The sequence below is a fragment of the Falco naumanni genome, chromosome 9 (assembly GCF_017639655.2).
Source record: "Falco naumanni isolate bFalNau1 chromosome 9, bFalNau1.pat, whole genome shotgun sequence".
Classification (NCBI taxonomy): Eukaryota; Metazoa; Chordata; class Aves; order Falconiformes; family Falconidae; genus Falco; species Falco naumanni.
The window spans coordinates 52,802,796-52,819,416 of NC_054062.1; the positions used below are offsets into that span (position 1 = coordinate 52,802,796).

At 40.2% G+C, this 16,621-nt stretch overlaps 1 protein-coding gene across 5 annotated transcripts in view; it reads left to right on the top strand.

Annotated features, from left to right (window-relative positions):
• The first annotated feature begins 587 nt into the window (after window positions 1–587).
• Window positions 588–16,621, top strand: part of PPP2R2D (protein phosphatase 2 regulatory subunit Bdelta) — a 31,630-nt gene continuing 15,596 nt past the window's right edge. For 2 of the 5 annotated variants that reach the window (XR_005829576.1, XM_040605714.1), the window contains exons 1-3: window positions 588–828; window positions 1,148–1,252; window positions 15,792–15,889. Coding sequence is in view for 2 of the 5 variants with exons in the window: in XM_040605714.1 (XP_040461648.1) it covers window positions 822–828; window positions 1,148–1,252; window positions 15,792–15,889 (210 nt within the window). In the remaining 3 variants the exon portion in view is untranslated. Of the gene's footprint in view, window positions 829–1,146; window positions 1,253–6,334; window positions 6,452–15,791; window positions 15,890–16,621 lie in introns of those variants that run through there. The other 3 variants (XM_040605712.1, XM_040605713.1, XM_040605716.1) reach the window with 3 other exon arrangements.

Consider the following 16,621-nt stretch of genomic DNA (forward strand, 5'->3'; position numbering starts at 1 on the left):
GTGAGGGCCCTGAGGCGCCCGGCGCACACAGGCACTCTCTTGGGGAGGCACCGGCCATGTTTCCTGAGCCACCACCGCTCCTGTCCCACCCAGGCTTCAAAAACCCAGACAGGGACAGACCCCATGGCTGCCTGCCTTAAGAGGTCTCTGAATCCCACAAGCGGCTCCCAGACAAGTCCTGACGCTTGGCGAGCCCCCCCGCAGCCCCCCCCCCCCCCCCCAGCCTGTGCCAGGCGCTGTGGGGTGACCCCCACGCTGCTCCGAGCCTGGTGCTTGCTGCAGCGGCAAACAAGCAAGAAGCGTGTTCTTCTTTTCAGGAACCACCAGAATTAAACATCTGGGGGTGGGGTGTGACATAAACTAAGCCAGCAGGCACGTCAGCCAGGTCATTCCCACAGCTGTGCCGGCCCTCCGCACCCCTTCACGCTAAGGTGCGTCTGTAACGGGGCCTGCCGCCGCCTCGGGAAACGCTGCCGCGGTGCGGCCCTCCTCCGCCGCCGCCGCCGCCGCCTTCCCTTACGAGCGCCGAGCCCGCCGGGAGGGCCTGCCCCGGCCCCGGCCCCGGCCCCATCCCCGGGCCCGGGCCACAGGGCCGTGCCGCCGTAACCACCACCCCGGCCGCACCGCCCGCGCTCGCCCCCTCCCTGAGGGGAGTTGGGGCGATGACGTCACCGGATCAGACCGACCGGCAATGGGCGCCATTTTGAAACCCCGAAACCTCCCGCGGCGGCAGCTCCGTGCGGCAGCGGCGGCTGCGACCCGCTCCCGGCTGGCGCCTCCCCCCGCGGCCCCCCGCCCCCGCCCCACCTGTACCGTGCGACATGGCAGGTGAGGCCGGGCGGCCTAGCTGCACGCAGGGCGGCTGCGTCTGGCTCGCCGGGCAGAGGGAGCTGGGCCGCGCCGCGCGGATCTGGGTGGCGGGGGGCAGCCCCCCAGTGGCGGCGTGTGGGGACCGGGCCTGCCCCGAGGGGCTTGGGCCGGGGCGCGGCGCCGGGCTGAGGCGGCGGGGCCTGCCCTGGGCAGGGCCGTGCGGCGGCGGAGCGGGCCGCACTGAGGAAGGGGCTGGGCAGGGGGCGGCGGGGGCCGAGGGGGCGGCGGGGCCCTCGCGGTGTGCCTGTCCCCTCACCGCCCTCTCTTCCCGTTTCAGGGGTGGCAGGAGGTGGAGGCGGCGGCTGCAGCAGCAGCAGCAGCAACGACTTCCAGTGGTGTTTCTCCCAGGTGAAGGGGGCTATCGACGAGGACGTGGCGGAAGGTAAGGGCCGGGCCGCGGCCGAGCAACCTGTGCTGTGCCCCGGGCTCCCGGAGGCCGCCGTCCCCCGGCTGCCGCCCCGCCGGAGCCGCGGGCACCAACACCTTTTTTTTCCTCTCTCGGCATCTGTGTCACGCCCGCGCTGAAGGAGCCGCGGCGGGGAACGGCTGAGCTGCAGCATCTCCCTAGTCCGTGCCCGAGGCTCGCAGAACGCGGGGTGTGTTGCAATGACTAAGCTAGCGCCTGTGCTTCCAGTGCGATGTGCATTTTTTTTTTTTTTTTTGGGGGGGGGGGGCGGTGGGGGAGAGATAATAGAGAAGACACGATGGCTTCCTCCTGTTCTTTAATTCTAATCACTAGGGAGAAAAGCTAATGACAGTGATAAAATCCGGAGGGGTGGGAGAAGAGCACAAATGGAGTCTGTCAGGCTTGTCAAGTTTCACTCTGACGCAAAGAGAGCGACAGAGAGCGTGCAGGTCTGTCATTTGTGCGTAATTTAAAAAGTAGCGTTTAAAGGCTTCCTGCAGATGTGAAGAAATTTTATTCCTACTTGTTAACATTTGAAAGCTATAAATAGGGATATTTAAGTAGGGAAAATGGGCACATCTTTACATTTCTCTGAAACATTCTAAGCACAGCATGCTTTGCAGTGAGTACAAAATAACAAGTGTTTTAACTGGAAAAATAATTTATCTGTAGTATGTAGCAACAATGTGAAGTTTTGTTTGACTTTGAGAAAGTGCTTTTTTTTATGTTTTCTGTGTTCACATGTTCAGGATGGCAATGCTGTTTAGAAAGGGGGGTGAGAAGTATGTGTGTGAAACAGAATTCTGTGCTATTTATTTTATTTTTACTGCATTAACTGAAATAGCTGTATTTATCGTATTAAGTGAAATAACTTGCAGTGCCAGTGTGTAGTTGTCTTGAGTTTCAGGTTTTTCTTTTACTGGATGCAGTAAATATTCTTTTTACTGTCTACTACAGGGAAATTGTGCTGACAGTGTTTACATTTTTATGCCACTTGTTTGGCATTCCTATTAAAATAATACCTATGGGAGGAATAGACTTGAAAACTGCTTGAGCTACTAGTACTCAGACTCAGTTGTTTTCTTTTTTCTCTCTCTAAATATATTTTGTAACTTGTACTATTGTTCTGAAGTTCCCGGAATTCTTAGGAAAATGTACTTAAGTAGCTTTTATGAGTTGCCCAAATGATCCTTTTTTTCTTAGGATCCATCATCTATGTGACTAAAAGTTAGTTCTCCACATGGCAAAAAATAGACTCCTGTGAGCACCTTACTTCCCAGGCAGTTACTGAGCAACATGATTTTGTATAGAACTGGAAAGCTGCATGGTTTTGAAACACCATTATGTCCTAAACCCAGTTAATTATTTAAGTGCATAACAGGACTGTTCAAAGAGGGACTTACATTACTGATGAGACACATCACCGAGGCAGAGCTCTTCAGTTAGAGAGGGGAAAGCTCTCTGTTTTGAGGTGACTAGGAGGAGTAAGGGGAAATAGGGGTGATAATGCTCAACACTTTCACCCTGGATTTTCTCGTATATACCTTATTAACATGAATTTCCCGGGAGTGAGCACTTTAGATTGTGTGTGATTATACTACGCATGAGAAATGTGATTTTCTTCATAGGGCAATTAATGTAAGTAATCATTCAACACCTGGTTTTGTAGAATTGGTACTAGAGTTTTGTTTTGCTACTGGAATATGAGAACTACTTAGAGGTTTTGTGACTCACTGTCTTTATTTTGGTTTGTGGGCTTCCCCCTCAGTCTTTGCCTTAGAATTGGAATCAAATAAAGGCATTGTACAATTTATTTGCTAATAATTGCTTGATTTTGATTCAGCCTTATGTAGAAGAGTGCAATTACATTGCCAGATGTTTGGCCCCAATTATGGAAATAATTAGCAATTTTTAAAACATCTTTTACCAAACTGCATGTCTAAACCTATTTGATGGGTGGCTGTTGCCTTGAAATAGCCTTGCTGCAAATATTGCATAAAACTACTGTGAATTTCATGTAAATTTTTGTGATAGGGAAAACTTGCTATTTCTGTAAATTTCTTTTTTTCTCTTTTGTGAAAAGTGCAATTCTAGAATACATTTTATATTTAATAGTTGCTTTTCACATGTATTGCTTTAATAAAAATATTAACATGACTATGACAAATGGCTATAGTTGGATTTGCAACTGTTATCTCCATTCCCAGGGTTTTTCCTAACTAGGTCATTAATACAGAAAATAGCTTTGTCTCCTCTTTGTCTTTTCTGTGCATTCACTTTCTTCAGTGACTAATCTTTGAAATCTGTACAATGCTCTGTTTAAATAAATAGAGCACTGTTTATAAGACCAATCTGGCTATTTCAAAAAGATTGAGGAAAATACACCAGTTACTGAAATGCGTAGTTTTCTAAAGCAGAAAAGTTTAATGGATTCAAGGAGGAAGACTGGAGGATAAAACAGATATTGAACGAAAGGATTGATATTGAGGATGACAAAAAGCTTAAGTTAAAAAAAAAAAATGAAAAATGTGTTGTAATTTTGTTTTTAGCATAAAACCATGTAACTACAAAACCCATGCTGATTGCCTGTGAAACTTGTTATTCTTTGATTACCTTTTTTGGTTGAAAGTACCTTTCTGAATATAGGTTGGGGTTTTGGGTGTTTGTTTTAAATAATGCTGCCTGAGACCTAATCAGTTTTGTGATTTCAGGGTTTAATTTGTTTTTCATGTTCAAAAACTTCTGTTTTGGGGTTTTTTTGCAAGCAAAATAGAAATCAGTTTATTAAATAATGTACAGGTCTGCCCAAATTCCCTTGGGCCAGATGTTCTGCATATAATCCATAACTATTTCTGTATGTAATTAACAGAATGTATTATTTATATATATAGAGAGAGAGCAGGCACTATAAATCTTCCTAACTGACTTGTGTTAGTGACAAGTTGGAAATGCTGGGAAGAATGTCTGATCCTTGTCAGAAGGTGAACCTGTATGCTATGGAGATCATGGTTTTCTCATTACTGACACTGGGATTTCTTTGGGTTTTTCAAAGTAGTCAGTGTGGGGGTTTGGGTTGTGATGGACTGTTCCATTCTGTAAATGCTCTTTTAATTTGGCACAGATTACATAGCTACATCCTGTTCCAGATATAGGCAGCTTTAAGGGTATGGTTACTACACTAAATGAAACAGGTACTGGTTTCCTCTTGGAGCTTCATCAGCTTAAGTTTTAACTTGTTTTAAATGAAACTTTATGAAGCAGCTGAGTCTAAAGCCTGGTTTTGCACATAAATGCTGGACACAGTGCGCTTTTGTAATGAACAAGAGTTCCTTGGAAGCCCACATCCATTAACTTAAGGATGAACCTTTGTAAGGTATTTCACATGAGCAAACCTGATTCTTCAAAAAGAATTGACTTTAATTTTCAGAATACTTGTCTTGGATTTCTACTTTCTAAGAAATTTTATATCTTTATTTAAAGATCAAAGAATAATGTTGTGGTTTTTTAAGTTCTCCAAATAGTAATTGGTATTGACAGCACTGATAAAGATCCCATGTTATCATCAGTTCAACAAATTCTTTACTTCTCCTTTTTACAGCTCCTAAAGCTTTTTGCGGTGCTCACTAAGTGCACCTCAGAAGTTTTTCAGAATGCAGAACGCAAGTAAAAAATAAAACCATGATCTAATAAAAATATATTGGACTATAATCCTATAATTGTTCTCAGATTGTATACAAGTGATTTAAAAACACTCACATTATTAAATTGTCTTTACAAATCAGTGGTTTTAAAATGTTTTCATGTGTTGTGCAGGAATTTAACTGGCCAATTCTCACTGTTTTTAAAGCAAATTCTGGCATGATTTCAGACTTCTAACAAAAATATTCCAAAAGAGGTACAGCGATTTGACATCTAGTTAAAACTGCATGGAAGAAATGACAGAATTGGCTGCTACCTTGAAGATTATGGGGTTTTCTGTAAGAATTGGAAAATATGGTAATAATGATTACAATATTAAGCCATATTTCATCATAAATAATTTGTTATCCCTGAAGATGTCACCCGCTGCTGGAATGGGGCAGATCGTGGGCTTTTATCTGTGTTTTGTTTTGTTTCCTTGAAAAACAGTGTTTTGCCATAAGCAGGGCTTCAGATGCCTGCTCTTTTGCCCTCCCTAAAACACTATGCACACATCCCTGGTTTATGGTGATAAATAGCAGCGTGCTTTTGCCTAGATCCTTTGGCAGGTCACCACCTCTCTAATCCCCAAAGGACAGTTGTGAATATTCTGAAGAACTACCATTTCTTGCAGGGACCAAAATTCTTGAAAGTTTCCTTTATCTTCCCTGCTGTGTGTGTGTTCTATATGGTGGTCTGCACAATAAATATGATGACATATTAGTGACTTTGGGAAATGTTTTGGTGGTGGTTTTTTTTTTTAATGTGGGGGGGGAAAAGTATTTTGCAAACAGTTTTGACCTGAGCACATGTTATGTATTGGTTTCCTGTTGGAGAAAGTAGTCTTTCAATGTTTCGGATAGACCACATTAATCTCAAGCCTTCATACAACCCATGGACCAGGAATTTGTCTTTGCCTGTTATTCCACAACACGCTATTATCTAAAAATGTTGTTCTCAGCCAGTCGTATTTAATAGTAAGTGTTCTTTTGAATTCCAATTCTGTCAGACAAGAAAAAAAATAGGGTGTTATGCCACTGGAAAGTAGATTGTACTATCTTTCTGTAGTTGAGTCACCATCCCTGGGGGTGTTTAAAAGACATGTAGATGTGGCACTTAGGGACATGGGTTGGTGGTGGGCTTGGTAGTGCTGGGTTGATGGTTGGACTCAGTGATCTTAAAGGTCTTTTCCGACCTAAATGATTCTGATTCTATTAACGTATGAGTAACTGGAGACTATTAAGTCAGGGTGTTGTGTGTGAGAAATGCAATGTTAGTGAACTTTAGGAAGTTCCTATCCCTCTCTTTTAAAATCATTAGAGTATGACTCTTCATAGTAAGGAAGCCAAGTTTTACAACTGAATTATCTTTGCTTTGAAGGGGAAAAAAAAATAAAGCTCCAGGTGATCTTCACGCTGCATAAAAGTAGTCATGTCAAGTGATATCTTCTTGGTTTTCTGTGGAGAAAAGAATGTCCTGCCAGCTAACATACTTACAGTGAGTTTAAATCTGTAATCTTTACCATTGTATCAAATCTTTATTATTTTTTTTTATTTTCTTTTTTCTTCTGGCATGTGTACATGACATGGAACTGCAGGGGCAGGAGGAGGAGTATGAAGATAGAAAAAAATGTTTAGCATTCTGAGAACTGTGGAAACAGTATGTATCTCTTGTGAAGGAAACTAGAAAATTTACAGGCTAGGTGGAGACCTTCAAGGCAGTCAGAAGTGGTTCATAAATGCCTTATTTCATTGTTGAAGTGCACCCATAGCTTTGGTATCTAGCGTCTTTTTCATGACTCGTACATAAAAGAAAGTTATGACAATCTTGTCAGAAAACCACAGGGGTGCAGGTTTATGGGCATCAAGGGGAAAAAAATTCTCAGGTCCAGTGAAAGACAGCAAGTAGAATATTAAAGAACAGAAAAGAAAGTCCTTTAAAAGACTAAGCAACCAATAGGCTACAAGAGAAGACAAATTACTAGGTGTAGCTGTATGATATTTTGATTAAAATGTGAAGCTGCAAGAACACATAGCTTATGAATGAATGATAAACAGTTTGGGGAAGCAGTGAGTATCAATTGCAGAGTTCTAAGGTAGGAATACAAACTAAAACATCTGGAGTGGTGGGAATAGAGAAATTAGTATGAGTCTTTACACCTATACTTTAATCTGTGAACAGTGAAAGATACTGCCATTTGTCTCTTCGCAGAATGGTAGGCTGTGATGACAGCAGGTTGTGTTACCTGTTGACCCAGGAAGTTTTTGATATGGTTCTCACGTGCACTCTTGATTACTGTGCCATTTGTTGAGTATTTTAACGTCTAGGAGAAAAGCTTAATCAAAAATTAGAAAACCCCTGTGGATTTTTGGTTTTGTGGTTTGTTTTTTTTTTTTTTTTTTGATAAGACTGGAAGGTGTAAAAGCTGCAACTGGGGAAAAAAAAAAGTATTTACCCATCATGTTAAGACTTTTATTAACTCCTAGTAAAAGTACAATGAAAAGCATGACAATTAGCCAGGTAGAAAAAACCCTAAAAGAATAACATGAATTAAATACACTTCCAGTAGGAGAAAGCTTATTGGAATTACTATTCCAGAGGTTAAAAAATAATACTGAGGCAATAGATTTGCATGCAGAATACTGGATTGTGTTATGAATTTTATAAATAGCCTCCATAATTTCTCATTGCTTGTGAGAAAAGGCACGGCAAGCTTTGGCAAGCATGAAGGTAATGTTTATTTCTGTCTTGCTGAACTTCAACTTTACTATTTTCTTGCTGCTACTTTACTCTTTCTTTGTATTAATACATCCAATTACATGCACTTTAAACTCTGTGCAGACAGGTTTTTCGGTTGTGTTTTGTTGTCGTTTTTTTTCTTTTTTTAAAATATAATATAAAGGACTTCCAGCATCACATTACAGTCTGGTTCCATTGAAGAGAAAATGCAAATTTCGATAGATCAGGGAATTGCACTAATGAGATGCAAACTCTTAGGTGACTGTTAAATCAGCTGAACAAGTGTTTGGTTTGGGGGAGTTTGCTGGGCAGCCTGGCCTTTGGAACAGGGCTTGGGAACAGTTTGACACCTTATGTTACTTCTTTCCTACCAGTTTGTTACACCACTCAGAACAGAATGGCCTGCGCTCACTCCTCAGAAGCCAAGTGGCTTAGCTCCAGGCGGGGTCCAGGACACACAGGAGCTGGGAGTCTTTCTGAGAGAAAAGCCCTTGTTTTGTAGTTTGCCACAGCCTGTCAGCGGCAGTGCTGACTGCGCTGTTCGAGCTGTCCTGTGCTGGCCCAGCTACTGCGCTTCTGTGGAGGCAGTTCAGGTGCCCTTTTCTTGCCCTTGGCTGACCTTAAATCTGTTCAGTGATTTAAATTAGTTCAGAAAGCGGAGTTGTTTTGGACTAAGTTAAACTCTACCAGGTACTTAAAGGCCATTCAGGCCATTTTGCAAGTAGTTTGAGTATTGGGGCATAAAAAATCGTCAGACCTGATGGATACTGTAGGTTGACAGGGTGCCAAGCAGTGTAAACTGGAAGAAATTTGGTTTGAACAAAACTATACCAACTTTGATTTATTCTTCTGACTTCTGATGCATCTCACTTTTGTGTTAACTCTTCAAATAAATCCTAAAATTAGAAATCTTTAAAAAAGTACATGTAAGGTGGCATATTCTGAATAATAGGTGATTTTGAGTAACTTCTATGTGTACTGTCAAATGATTATTGATAGCATTAAGTTTAGCTCACCTTTCAGTACAATTCAGAGATAGAAATTTGATTTCCATCAGCTGTTAAATTAAGAAGCAGTATTTTAGGAAATATCCTAGGAGCAGTAATTAGCAACACCAATCTTAGTCCATCCTCATTGCGGAGTAATACCACTCCTTTTCATTGACTGTTCTGGCAGCCATAGTATGGAGATCCTCATTCATCCAGAAGCAAATCGGTGAAAGGTACAGAAAGGAGAGAGAATGGAGAAGTTGAAGACTGGAAATCAGTGCTGAAGTCAGAAACCTGCAGTAACAGAAATTCTGGTTGTGCTTGCCTGCCCCAGAAGGGAGGAAGAGGGTTGGGTCTGGTTAAAAGCAGAGTACCTGCTAGCGGCTCTCTACTCTCACCTTCCAAATTGAAAAACTGTCAAAATTTACACCAACTGATTCCCTTCTCCCCACCCCAGATGCCTTTTAATTCAGGTGGATACTGCTGGTGATGTTTGGTGAGCGTTCTCTTGCAGTTACTGTAAGTCAAGTAAAAAGTAGTTCTAAGGCCCTGTATATTTGTAACTTGTTAAGCTCAAATATGATTTTGTTTTTTAAAACTTTTTTCTATTATTTACTGTTTAGCAGGTGTTAGCCTCTCAATTTCCTCATTCTCTTTGATAATCTGTTACCTCTAACAGATGTCTGTCTTTTTTGCTTTTACTAATTTTACTTGCTCCTTTCATGGTATTTAATTTTACTCTATTTGAGTGTTCACTTAGTTGCTCTGAAACGATGGTTCCTTGCCGTTCTCTGTATGGGCCCCAACCAACCATGTTTTTCACTAGTCATACCTTGGAACGGAATGTTGTCGTTTATTTCAAAAGAGGGTTCTGTTTGTTCCGGTGCCACATCTTAACAGTTCATCGCAGTGTCACAGGGAGATCCCAACATCTAACTTCCAAGTTGATTTAGGAGCACATCATCTGTGCTTACCCCCTTTTATGCTCTCTGCTTCATTCCTATCAACTGTAGGAGACGATACAATGTCTCCCACAGCTTTCTTCTGCCGTAGGATAGAACACTGTAGAATAAATGTATGTCAGAGTGAAAGGTGTGTCACCTTTGATCTTGATTACAGGCACAGAAATGTTCTTTCTATGTTTAGTTTCCACTGGCAATCTCCCTTACAGTTTGTGCCAGCCATCTGGCTTTGCTCCAGATCCAGTCATTCCCTCTCAAAGCGTGAGCTTCTTCAGAGTTTCATAGTCCTTAAAGCAGTTCTTTCTTTGGGTCTCTAGAACAAATAATGGAGAAGGATGGTGTGTATTAAAAATATTTTTCAAGGTAAGGAACAGGAGACTGGTTTGCTAACATGCTTTTTTTGTGTGTGTCAGGCTGTGTACTGAATGTGAAGCACTGTGTTGTCCATCATATATTTGGAGAATTTGAAATTAAAATCCCCTAGAAGCTGGAGCTAGCCCCCTTTTAGGTGATGTTGGAAAACTGGCTGTTTGACTTCCTTGTTCATTAAGTGTCTGAGGAGTGGGCTTTTGACAAAAATCTTTGAAAAGCTTAGAAGAATGAGAAAGGATTTGATGCTGCTTGTGTCTAGTGTTAGTCCTGAGCACGAACTACAGCTGCAAATTCACTAATCTACTGGATGAGCTGTGAAGTAATTACGTTTTTTCAGGTTTTGGATTTTAACTGAAGTAACATTGTGCAGCCAGCTTAGAGAGGAAAAGTTCATGGTAGCTAATTTTAGGCATCTAATATAGATGTTCTGGATCTCTTTGCATTCTCCATTACCTAAACAGAGAGCCCAGACATTGATATCGGTGTCAGTTAGAAATACCTAGTTTGAATCCTTTGTGGGATTAAATTAGTTTGCAGGTATAAGCTTGCTGTCATCTCAGAATCCTAGCAAATGTTGGTCCCTGCCATCCTGTCCCCCCTTTGCCCCCAACATAACTGGGCCAGGAGGCTTTGGAGGTTATAGAACTTTAACAGAATTATGACAGGAATTCTGTGATGTAGGGAGGTTAATGCTCAGCAGTGATGTTAAAAGGCTTAGAGCACTTAGACTGAATTTTAGAACATCTGTCAGGGCTTATAGGACAGTCTCCCGAGTCACTGAGAATGGTTTCCACTACATTATTATAAAGATGGATATTTGTAGCCTTCTAATGTGTTGGAAGGGTGTTTACTACCCATGGAAGTGCTTAGTGCTTTTAAATTTGGAGATTCTGCAGAATCATAATTTAGTTGCCAGTGATCCTTTTAATATACTATCTTTGAAGACAGCTAGGAGTTTCCTACTCTGTGTGTAGACTGTAACTAAGTTAAAACTCCTTTCCAAAAGTGAGGCTAAGCATTAATTTTTCATCTCTGGAGAGAAATATTGCCAGGCTAAGATCTTATTGTAAAGCCATAGGTCTCACTGCTCTCTGTAGTTTATGGGAGGAGAGTTTACATGGCTGCTTCCAGAACAGAGTGTGCTAGCCACACTGGAACAAAAATGGAGAGAAAGCTGGACAGACCTCTCTGTTTCTGGAAAATCATAGTCACAAAGGTGTTTTGTATATGAGAAGAGTGCATTAGGATGCTGTACATGAGCAAATGTCATGACAGTTTGTCTTTACTCACCCTTTTCTACATTTCATTGTGAGTTTTCTTGCTGGTATGGAGAACAGGCTGAAATACTCCGCTGGGAAATAAAGCTGGTGTTTGTACACATATGAAGAAGATATGACATACAATAAAAAAGCTTTTAAAATTACAAAGTTAATGTGATGATTAAGAACCTGCAAGGGATTGATTTGTTTTTTTCTGAAAGTTTTAAGCTGACTTGAAAATAAACAGTGAATGCAGATGGGTAAAGCATGTTGAGCAGAACGCTCTGGGTGTTTGGTTTGGAATTAATTTTGTAGTTTACCTCTAGTCTCATGTAACTGTTTTTTTATTTTACCTGCTGTGAGATAGTATAGTGCTGAGGATATTGGGTGGTATTATTTTGGGGATTTATAGGCTTCAGTTAAACATAACTACAGGGGAATCTGGTTTTAATTCATACTTTTATATATACAAAAATGTATAGAGCTCTTAAAAAAAAAAAAAAGTTGATACATCATTTTCCAAATTTTTTAACTTGGAAAACACTTGAAGAAAGTCTCTATATTTTTTTTCCTGATGTGCCCCTTCACTTACCTATTTCCATGTAGCATTTTGGCAACATACTATTTCAGCACTGATTTAAAATTTCAAGTTGCATTTCCAGTTGGTAGTCAATTAGGAGAAGGAGGCATTCTCCCCGGCACGATCATTTACCTATGCATGTTGTCGTTCATGCGCTTTTCCCCTGTACTTCTTGTTTAAACCATAGAATTTGGGTAGTGTCTGTGTTTTAGCATGTTTCCAGAGTTCTTAGCATAAAGGAACCCAGGATTATGTCTGGCTAGATAGCAGTGCTAGTAAGTAATAGCTGTCAGACAAATGATGTTGACTTTACATGCATGTTAAAGCAAAAATGGTGCACAGTGTATTTTGAGCAAATCATTTGGTAAATACTTTTCATAGTGTAGATGGGAGAAATTAGTAGTATCTTTTTCCCTTTCTGGAATTAAAAAGTGGATTTTGTGACTTCGAAATAATCGCATGTGTTGAAAGAGTCACTTATTTCTGCTACAATGTTTACTAATGTCTCAGAGGGTTAAAGTGACATGTGCTAGAATGGCTTTCAGTTTTTTATGATAGTGGAACGTTAGTTTTGCTACTGATAAACCTTTGTAATTTAAGGGCTACTTTTGAGTAGAGTACTGAAAACGTCATAAAATTACTCTATCAAGTCACTTTACTGATTGCTTACCTCATCGGTTTGCTGCTTTTTTCCTTCGTTTACTAATTTCCCATGGCTTCACTTGAAATGCCTGGCTTGTTTTCCTGTGTATAATTGAGTGATAATGGGATGTAGGATTTTTTTTTCATTCTAGCCCTATTGTCAGTCTTGGAGTGGAATTTAATTAAGATTACATCTTCAGCTAGTTCACTGGCTTTGTCATTTTAGTACAAAATTCTTTGCTTATGTCATGATATTTGGTATTTGTAACTATAAAACCTCTTAGCCAGACAGCTATTTGTAACAGCTTATAATTTATACATTCTTACACAATTTAGGCATGTATTGGGCACAAAGCAAACATCTAATTATGAAAATCATTAGCATGAATGAGAATTAAAGCCCAACAGCAGTAGTAGCTACGTACACAGAGATTTATTTTTTTGACACTGTATCTCAGTTCTCACACATCTTGTTCTCCCCATGATCGTCAGGCAGGGAGAATGAGTTTGCTTTAAGACAATTTCATGATTACCATATACCTATGTTATGCAGATTGTTATGAAATGTCCTTGTTTAAGTTTGTTTTCTTTCTTAATAAAGAAAAAAGTTCCAAATCAAGAAAAGGCTTTCAATGGACCAGCTCATACACTTTCTCTGTATGTAATAATTCTTTGCCTGTCTGAGGACCTAAGCAGGGTATGAGATCAAACATCAGAGAAATGTGACAAGCTTTTCAAAAGTGAAATAATGCATCATCATTACAGGTTGAGCATTTTTTTTCTTACCTTTATAGAAAGTATATTTAAGAAATAGTTAACATTATACACAAGGTACCCTATACACTCTTCTGAATTGCTTGGGGTAAAAGGTCTGAACAGAATTCACTGGGAAATCAGTGAGCTAGAAACTGGTCTCTTTACAGCCATCTAACCATTTGTCCATCACCTCTTGAGTCCTGTTCATTTATAATGTAGAAGGGACAAGTATTAACGTTGACAATCTGGTTTTATTTTATCAATAATCTGAGTTTTCCTTAACCTTGTGAAGAACAGAACAGACGTCTCCTTCACATGCAGGTTGACATATCTGGTGTCATTGTTTAAACTTGGGCATTTTGCTTTTTGTTTTAACACTGAGGTTTGGTGAAATGTTATTGCTGTGCTTGGTGTGTAGGTATAATTTTGACAAAGTGGATCTTTATGGTAAGTGGAAATACATAGCTTTTCTATTTATATTTTTTGACTGAACACATTGTACCACTCTAGTCTGAAGTTTTTTATACATCTCTCTATATATACATTTATATACATGGGTGTATAAAAATAAATATTAAAATACGTAAATTTAAGGATTTGTATGTATATCTATAAAGATTTTATCAGTGTTGTGCTAGTGGAAGCTCATAGTTCTAAGGCTGTTTCTAAAGAGATCATTTCACATAAAGAGTAAAACCTTTATACCATATGCTTTTCCTGTAGGTAACTACTTACTGCTGTAAATTCATTATAGCAGTTTGGAGAGGGGAAGAATTGTTGGGGTTTCTTTGTGTTTTCAATACTTTCTACATAGTCTGTTTCGGAGGCAAATGGTCATGTACCAGCAATCGGCTACAAAATGTGGAATCGGTGTAAAGAGAATAGGTGGATTAGTTGTCATTCTGACAGTGTTCATAGTGAAAAGCCAAAAGACTTTGCTGCTTAATTACTTGTGAGGGGGTCAACAGGGAAGGGTCAGGTTTGCAAAGAGCTCTGTGGTTGACAACTTGAGAACTTGTGAGGGTGGTGGTCACTGTGGTTGGGCAGCATGATGGCAGGTGAGGGTCACTGTGAATGGAGAGGGAGACCAGCTAGAGACACTAGCTAGAAACTAGCAGTATGGTTAATTTTTAAAAGTAGGTCAGCTGAGGAAAGATGGGTCTTTTCAGTATGGAGTACGTACAGCAGGGGTGGGGTTTGTTCTGATGTTCTGGTTCTGTTGAGGATTTGGGATTAGCCATCACCCTGTTCTTTACCAAAATGGAATCTTTTCATAACCTTTTAAAGAAAGGTGAATATAAAAATAGATGTGTCCAGAAGCAGGTTAGTGATGCAGTTTTGAAGGCTGGGATAAATCTGTAGAAAGATTTTTTTTTTTTTCCTTTTCACAATTTTTTTAGATCAAAGAAGATAAGTTGTGTTCTTTATATACTAGGAAAAAATGGTTTCAAGGACATCTCTTAATAAAAGATGAAATATGAATTGTGTATCAGGAAAACTAGTATCATACTTCCTAATCACCTTCCTCATAAGCATGGGGGATTATTGATTTTGGTGTAAGATTTTTTCAATTCCTTTCAATGCAGGAAAGTAGTTTTCATATAGTCAAATCTTACAATTGTTACACCTGCATATATGTAATGAAATATTTGTATGGCTAGGAAGCAACAGGATGGATAAGTGTTTACTTACAATTTTATGCCAAGTGGTTTGTTGGTTTTGTTACCATATGCCTAAAACCTGTGATAGACATTTATAGCCTCTTATCTCTCTGCCCCTTGGTTAGAGATTGTTTAAGGGTAGTTGTTTCTTTATTGCCACCTCCAAAGATTAATTGTGGTGTGCAGCGGTGAATAAATACTAGTTGTTTTCAAGGTTCGGTCCCAAGGGTGCTTGTCAGTTTACATTGAAGGTCCTGCAGTCTTTTGCTTTGCTGTCCTGTTCTTTCAGCTGCAGTCATCCTTGCCTCTTGTTTCTTGTATACATGGTGATGCTTCTGCACAGATTTAGTTCAAGAAGCGAAACTGGAAGACTTTTCTTTCTCCCACCCGCACCCCCTGCCCTTTGGCAGAGGGATGCCCAGTTAACATGAATGCTCAGCCCAAGGGAGAGACCAGGTACACCTCAACCTCACTGATCAGTGCAAGCTGCAGTGCTGCTCCAAAGTAATACTTCAGATGAACCACTTCTGATACAATTCTTACTTTTGGAAGCTCTCTGCAGGCATATCTCTGTGAAATATTTCAGCATTTACTGTCAACAGGTAGGATACACAGTTTGGATTTTTAAAACAATATGCCTTCTCCTTTGTGACTGAAGGCCCTCAAAAGCTTAAACTGAGAAATGAGGAAGTGTTTTAGATTGTAAATAAGATTTTGTTAGGCTTTGAAACATGGCTTAATTTCTGGATACTGATGATGTAAATCAAGAAGTTGTGTTGCATTAATACAAGTTGTAATTTTGTTTTTGTTCAAGTCTTGAAACATCTTGATTTGCTTTACACATTACAGCGCTATTTTATTTCTGTTCTGTTTACAGCTGATATTATTTCAACAGTTGAATTTAATTACTCTGGTGATCTTCTTGCAACAGGAGACAAAGGTGGCAGAGTGGTTATATTTCAAAGGGAACAAGAGGTCAGTGACTTGAAAAACAAAAGTGCTGTTACTACACTGTTCTTGTGTTGCACAGTCTCACTTCATCTTTTCATGCCGTGCAGTTTAAATGGTTGGATAGTTTTCTCAGAAAACCTTAAGTTAGCCATATTTCTAAATATATGCTTTGTGCTGAACTTGGTAGGTTGGTGTGGTGGTGGTTCCCCTCCCCGCTTGAAGAAAAAAGTCCTAAAATTTAAAGTGAGTTTGTTATATATGTACCTGGTATGGTCAGTATCATTTTACAGAATTGCCTTTGGACTTTCTCCTAAACTTTACGCTTGATCAGTTTGATCTAAGTCAAATCATAATGCTTTTGAAGATCATGTAAGAAAAGTTTATAAAAAAAGATACAAGTTAAGCTGTAAGGACAACAGGATAAGATGGTTCAAAATGTGAAGAACTAGGGATCTGATGTGTTTTAGGATCCTATGAATCAAAAACAGTGGGGACAGCTACTTCCCAGAGACATGTGAGCGTTTTCAGTTCAGAGGGTAGGAGGCCTTTCCCTCCTACAGTTAACGCAGCTTTTCAGCTGGCTTTTTGCAATGGTATTCAGTTGTGTGATAATGCTGTAACGTATTCTGTCCATTCATCAATGCAGATAGCATTGCTGAGGTTTTTTATATCCAGATAAATTGATTGTGGATTTTTAATTCAGCTTGTTTGTGCATGAAGTATACTAATCTTTAGAATCCTGCTTCTTTCATTGTG